The sequence below is a fragment of the Misgurnus anguillicaudatus genome, chromosome 13 (genome assembly GCF_027580225.2).
Source record: "Misgurnus anguillicaudatus chromosome 13, ASM2758022v2, whole genome shotgun sequence".
NCBI lineage: Eukaryota > Metazoa > Chordata > Actinopteri > Cypriniformes > Cobitidae > Misgurnus > Misgurnus anguillicaudatus.
In genome coordinates, this window is record NC_073349.2 from 2865642 (window position 1) to 2873389 (window position 7748).

At 36.0% G+C, this 7748-nt stretch overlaps 1 protein-coding gene across 2 annotated transcripts; it reads right to left on the reverse strand.

Moving 5' to 3' along the window:
* Positions 1 to 3287: 3287 nt before the first annotated feature.
* On the reverse strand, positions 3288 to 7254 carry LOC129431385 (uncharacterized). Of its 2 annotated transcripts, none has more exons than XM_073874807.1 (3): positions 6928 to 7254; positions 6287 to 6809; positions 3288 to 4820 (listed from the first exon to the last, which is right to left on the reverse strand). In XM_073874807.1, the coding sequence occupies exons 1-3, from the start codon at positions 7090 to 7092 to the stop codon at positions 4045 to 4047; spliced, it is 1464 nt and encodes a 487-aa protein (XP_073730908.1). In that variant the 5' UTR covers positions 7093 to 7254; the 3' UTR covers positions 3288 to 4044. The 2 variants fall into 2 exon arrangements, with proteins under 2 accessions (XP_073730908.1, XP_055045224.2); XM_055189249.2 differs by having other exon boundaries at positions 6287 to 6845; positions 6928 to 7252.
* Positions 7255 to 7748: the final 494 nt, after the last annotated feature.

Below are 7748 nucleotides of genomic sequence, written 5' to 3' on the forward strand. Positions count from 1 at the left end.
AACTTTTATCCTTTTAGTATACGTTGGCTTACATAATATATAAACTGATATGGTCCAGAAGATATAGGCCAAAGCATTCAAAACCAGCGCAAAATTTTTCTTTAGATGCTGAAGTGTCCCGCCCTCTACGTTTTGATGAGGGCCGGTGTTGTGTCGAAGTCTGTTCCCCCTATTTTTCCCTTCAGTGTAGTGTTTTTATGGCGTTTTTATTACGTTATAGGTTTTATTATTTATATATTTAAAGTTTTAATGGCTACTGAGATGTATATGTGTGCATTTCTGTAATGTATCTGTATTGTTCTTAATGGTAAGTCAATTATTTTTACAGTATGAATCATATTATATGTATAATTTATTTAATTATGTATGCAAACATTACATTTTTAAAACAACCATTAAAGGAAAAAAAAAGAAAAAGACAGGCTATATTTTAAAAGAAATACCCTAATAGAAAACTGTCAAATGTATGAAATATTTAATAAATTGTATTATAAAATACATGATATTATGCCTTTTTAGTATAACCAATTCAAATCTTTAATCTTTCTAAATGTAACGTGATGAAAACGCTATAAAAGCACTACACTAAAGGGAAACATAGGGGGAACTGAGTTCGACACAACACCTGTCACACTAGACTTTTCGTCATGGCTTCCATTCATACGCAAGCAAATGAGTCAGACCTGAAACGCAAACCGACGATATTTCGTATATCGTGCGGAGCGTTGTGACCAGTAGCCTACAAAACCGGTATGTCACTGCATGGGTGAAGCACAAATGGGCAAAGCCAAAAATCATATTGATGAGATGCCCTGTCCACTCCCCGCAACAACGTCAGACAAATACGGTGAACGTGATTAGTAAGATGTGATCCTGGATCAACACCATGGTCCTTGATCAACATTTTCATTAACCTATCAGATTGCAGGATTAAGATTAGTGTGCATGTTAGATTTAGGTTTAGGATTGGGTTAGGGGCTTTTAAGAAATACTCCTCAAACTATTATTTCACACTAATTTGAGGGTTTAAAAATGAAAAAAACAATAAAACTATAACAGAAAATTCTAATGGTTTCCATTAAAATACCAATAGGAACCATTAGCTTTTACCATTAAAACCACTACACTGTAATCTGGTAGAGGAAATTAGTCTATAGGGAACAGGTAGCTAGAGACATCGCTATTTAGCTATGAATGTTGATACTAATGAGAATTCACAATGTTTACATTTTTTAAACAAAATTGAATCATGTATATTAAACGGTCATCCTTAATTTGCTGATTATACTAAGTGACATAATGACGGTTTCCTAAAATTATGAGGAGGCTTTGGGGAGTAGCTGAAAGAAGAGAAGGTTTTTCCTCAAATAATTTTTAAATTGTTAATCGTTGTTTTATATATATGCTATAGTATATGTATGATATAATTTTAATGCAATAAAAATGAATGCAGACTCACTCTTTGTTTTGATTTTACTTAAAGCACAAGACACTAAATACTTGTGTTTAATAACACAAAAGCAATATTTACAATTAAGCTAATATATTAGGGAAGCCTCCGCAAGTCAAATTAAACATGACAACCGTATACATATTCCTTATAAAAAAATAATAATTTTCTAAGTTTTAAAAATCCAGATTGTAAGCAACTGTAGACTTAACACGCATGTACTTCACACGGATCAAAAATCATTGAAATCAGTTAAGAAATGTAAACGCAGGGCCCACCAATGCCCCAACACTGTCTAAGGTTTTATTTCGAATCGCACAACAGTAATATTGAGTGCACTGGTATTACTGACAACTAGCTGCCCATAACTTACTGTAGATTTTAAAGATTTTAAAGACTCTCATTATTTTCTGGAGTTAAGTTAAATGAACATTAAACATTTTCAGTCTTTATCTTCTACAGCAAGCCACTGACAACCAGCTGCATAATTACAGCGAATGTTTTACAGTGAACTTTAATTTAGCATTTTTAGTCAAGAAAACTTTCCTGGGGAACCTGTTGGTCACCCAGAAAAGTTTTCCACTGCAAACAGAACGTTCCCTCCGGCCTCCCGGGAACGTTCTACCGAGAACGTTCTGGTACTATACCCGGAATCCAAAGGGCACGTTATGTTTACGTTAACAAAACTTTTCTGCTAACCATCAGGTTGTGGGAACCAAAAAGAACGTTCCCAAAATTTTCTGGGAACCACAAATTGTTAGTGGAATGATGCTTTGTATTAGTGTTGATCAGTTAGATTAATTTTAATCTTTAAAACTGTATCTAAAGGCAGATGACGCTAATTATGTCATCTCAGTTTCACTTTTTTCACACATTCACTGTATGATTTAAGGAAATATAAATATCCTATTACATTTTCAATTTAAATTTACAGGGAAAAATTACTCTCTTAACTCTTGACAGTTTATTTGGCCTTAAATATACATGTACGATATAAAAAACAAGAAGGACATAGCTTCATGGATTTAACGTGCAAAGCGCTGTTGTTGCGGTTGCTTGTCATCCATGTGGTTGGCTTGTCAGTAGCGCGGTAATACAGGATTGAGGTTACCGCGACAGGCCTAGGTCAGCTGCAACATAGCAGAACAGTTTCTAAAATAAAATCCACTGATGCTCGATGCGGAGGCTATGCGACGCGACTGATTATGACACAAACTTTGATTAATATGATACAACTTTTTTGACAAATGGGTATTTGTCCATTTAAGCCAAAAAGACGCAAACATGAACTCATTTTAAGCTCTGTGCACACGCTGTGAAGCGTGATGCGTTTTTGTTAGCAGTATTTAACTCACCCAAAAAGTACTAATATCTACAACGGTAACAAAAAAAATGACTAAATAAATATTCTTCAGAAAATTAAGCGCATTATTACATTAAACGTAATAATATAACACGGTAACTAAACTTATAGACGGGTTCAGCAGTAACAACATAAACGCTCGGCTTTCGTGTTCATCACGTAACTTCCAGTAAACTCTGCGAAGAATAAATTACAACACGTAGATTACATAGGAAACCAAAACATTTGTTATTTTCGACGAGGCATTTGTTTAAGAGTTCAGTTTCAGCAACTAGTCAGACCATTAAACAAACAGAAACCGGAAGTAAAGTTCGGACCAGACGCTTATCGCATCACCGCACGTGCGCCCGATGAAACGGTCTATAGTAAAAATATCCTCAAAATAGCCCCGATCTAATACACTTTCTAACACTCAACTCATTATTTATTCAAATACAACAGCCAATAGCAAATCTTCAGGTGTACACCCTTCAATATTTTTATAATTTGCTTTAGTAGTAGTTTTGTTTATTAAAATTTGAATATGCAATGTGGTTGTCGTATGATATGCAGTAGATATAAAATTGTTATCCCCCCCAACTGTGGTTCCGCCCTAAAACACAATAGCATTTCTCATTTTTGAACAGTCACTTTTGGCAATTAATGCAACAAGAACGGCCAACTAACAAATCTCTACGTAAACATAAAACATTGATGCTGTCATCTTTTTCTAAATCATTTTTCACTTTTTCAGTTATTCAAATGCTAATGTTTAGTCAGGGAGCTCTTGTTGAGTCAAAACAGAAAGACAGTCTGATGATCTCGGTGTAGTTTGTTCCTTCGCATGCTTCTTTTGATGATTGTGAAAACTTGCTAAATGAGCGAATCTCTCTCCACAGATCGAGCAGCGGTACGGTTTCTCTCCGGTATGAACTCTCAGATGGGTTCTCAGGACATCCGATCGAGCGAACGTCTTCCCACACAGAGTGCATTTGTGAAGTCTTTCACCCGTATGAGTTCTCATGTGTGACACTAAAACGTCACGTCGACTGAAACTTTTCTCACAAACGCTACATTGATAAGGTTTCTCTCCGGTGTGAATTCTCTGATGAACTTTTAAAGTATTTAAATCAAAAAAGCACTTTCCACAGATGGAGCAGAGGCAAGTTTTCTCTCCGGTGTGAACTCTCTCATGGGCTCTCAGGACACCCATATAAATAAACGTCTTGTCACAGTGAGCGCATTTGAAAGGCTATTCAACTGTATGACGTTTACGATGCATAAATAAAGTGCTGTTACGATTAAAACTCATCCCACAAACATCGCAGTGATACGATTTTTCTTCTGTGTGGGCCTTTTGATGAACTCTGAAATGAGATGGATCAGCGAAGCTCTTTCCACAGTGAGAGCAGACGAAGGGTTTCTCTCCAGTGTGACTTCTCTCGTGGACTATCAGCTGAGGTTTCCGACTGTAACGTTTGTCGCAGTGTGAACATTGAAAGAGTTTTGGTCCAGAGTGAATTTGATGATGTTTCTTCACAGCTGGAAAATCCTTAAATGTTTTTTCACACTCACCGCACTGATACGATCTCTCATTGTTTTGTAAACACACGTGTGTCTTCAGATGGGATCCGTCGCTGAATCTCATCTCACAGTGAGGACACTTGTACGGTTCTTCTCCCGTGTGGCTTCTCTTATGAACATCAAGATTTTCTTCGGTGCTGAAATATTTGTCACATTCAGTGCAGTGGAAAGATTTTTCATCACTGTGTGTCATCATGTGGCGTTTCAGACCACGATAGAAGACAAAATCCTTCCCACACCGCTTACAGTGATACTGCTTCTTCTTCTCCTTGTGCTCTTCTGAATGAAGTTTCTGTTCTGTGTGTTTTCTCTCATGTCTCTCTAAACGTCTCTGTGTGCTGAATGTCTTTCCACAGGTGATGCAGGAAAGCGTTTGTGCTGTCCGTCGCTCTTTTGATGTTGAAGGCATTATTTCTCCATCACAACATGAATCACTCTTCACACCTAAAATGAACAAAATAGTAATTATAATATAACTTTTTATACATGACCAAAAACAAAATTACTTTTACATTTTAAACAGCAGCAGGGTAAAGCTTTAGCCCCATCGTAACTGCTAAATATGATAATAGACACACAAATTTGATATTATTAAATAATATAGTTTGATATTATTTTGTACTATAAATAGTGCAAGACGTTTGTTCACACAGATGAAATGCTGGACACATCATACAATCAATAGTTGCAGTTAGGGCTTTCAAAAGATTAATCATGATTAATTGCATAAAAAAGTGTTTTTGCATACTATATGTGTGTGCACTGTGTGAATTTTGTGTATATAAATATATATAATTAAGATTTTGATATTTTTATATATTTGGATTTTGATATTTTTATATATTTAGATTTGAATATTTTTTAATTACATATAAATTTAAAAAATATTATACATAATACAATTTTTCTTTTTATTAACAAGGCTGGAAACAATGGGAATTAACGTGAAAATATGAGAATTAACAGGAATAAACTATTAAATTCAAGCAACTGCAGAGTTGCCTATAACAGGGAACTTAAATGTAGGTATTACATTTAAAACAACAAGATTTAACACAATTTCAGCTGAATTTCTACCCTGCACATTCCTCAGTCACGCTGCTTACTGAAGGGCCACTGAGGCCACACCCCCTGCATGCACATACATTCTTCTATAATATGCATTGATTGCATTTCTTAAATCCGACACACAAAATAAGGTCAAAATGTCCATCTTTGTCCATCGTGTACATACATTTGTATAAAACTTCTTTGTGCTGTATGTAAGTTTTTTTTAAAGCTCACGTAACACACGCCTTTTCTGCATTTCTGATGTTAATCCGATAATGTACGAAAAAATGGAGGAGGAGTTACTAGTGGCCAGCTAATCTGTACATTGTGATTGGTCTGAATACCTCTGACGTCAGACAGAATGTGATGCTCCTTCCCATGTTTGAAATATACGTTTGCTAAGAGGAGTTAATTTACAGGCTGTGAGTAAGAATGTGCATTCAAATTGATTGAAAAGTCTAGCTCAATGAAAACGCAGTTAAATGACTGGATTTTTTCGTCTGAGGCATAGTATGTATGTATGTATCATCATTTACTTTGGGATATGTACCTTTTGCCTATCATTAACATGTACTAATACACACTTACACACCAAAGGAAATGTTAAATTGTCAATCAGATAATTGGTGCTCTTTAAATCAGTACTGACTAATCACAGTGTGAAAGTTGCTTCATAGCTTGAAAAGCTAGTTATGACAAACCCACATCTGAAAATACATTAAGCCCTCCTGACTGACACTACTGGAGTTTTCCTAAATTATTGTGAAATTTGGTTGCACTGCATGCATAGAAAAAATCTTAACAGACTTTGTTGACAAAAATCTATTTTTGAAAAACAACAAAAAAGAGGAATTACTTACCTGAAGGAATAAAATCGTCATCATCATCATCATGATTGTCATCACCACCATCATCGTGAATGTCATCATCATCATCCCCACCATTTTCATGATTGTCGTCATCATCATCATCATCATCATCATCACCACCACCATCATCATCATCATCATCACCACCATCGTGAATGTCATCATCACAATCATCGTGAATGTCATCATCATCATCATTACCACCAACACCATCATCATGAATGTCATCATCATCATCAAAGACCTCATCTTCCTCAGTGTGATCTTCCTCTTCTGTGGGTTCAGTTTTATTTTTCATCATGAGGTTCCTGCAATCGATGAGTTTAACTGAACACATCTTCAGTGTGGTCTGCAGGATCTGCTGCTGTTCTCCAGCGTTACAGACAGAATCCAGAGACTCTGTGGAGGTTTGATCATCCTGTAAGCCCTCATTACTGTCACACAGTGTAGTGTCCTGAGTGTCTGTGGGCTTTGACTCAGTATAACAGAGTAAAGTCAGACTGAGCTCGGAGTCCTGTGTGGAAGATTCACAACAAACCACATCCACATCCTAACAACACAACACACAGAGTAAGATTATAATAAATGTAATGCTGTCAAAAACAGGCAAAGGGTTCTTAAGATGTACAAACCTCTCCATTTAGTCCTTCATCTCCTCTTGACCTCAGCTTTGCCTCCAGTAACGCCACCTCTTTCTTCAGCTGAGAGATTTCTGTGATGAAATCATCAATATCCAGCATGGACAGATCAGTTCCTACTGATTTACAGCACATCACATCCATCTCATCTCTCATCATCAACGCTTAAATACACAGAGACAAGACTCTGTTTACACTCAATAAAACACTCAAGAATGAAAAACACTGAGGATACACAAACACATCACACGCGAGCTCTTTTCTTTCTTTCTAGGTTTATCGGCGGACCAAAGAGCTGCAGCGCCTCCTACTGTACTGGAGAGAGAAGACATTTGTCATTCATTACCCAACCATACCTTTACAGTTTTATGAATAATAAAAATACCCCCCCCCCCCCCCCAAAAAAAAAATTAATTTAGACTACTCAATTAATCTCTGACATCATGAATCGGTGTATGGAACTCAACAATTGTAATAATCAACAGAAGTAAGCTTTATGCTGCAATGTGTGCTGGCTATTTACACAATTTAAATGTAGATGCACTATAGTGGATGTATGAAGTTAGACATGATAAAGTAATCATATGTTCTTATTCAAGAGCAGTCATTTTAAGTTTACAATCATAGATAAAGCTGACATTTGAACTGAAACCATGATTAGGTTATACAGTTTACAACAGATTAATATAATAGTATATAACCGTTTATTTGGGTACCTGCACATGTGGGAATCCAGGGTAATGAGCAAGCAGACAAAATTGCCAAATAATCAATTAATATGGCAAAACCGAAAAGGGCTATAAACATTACACTCA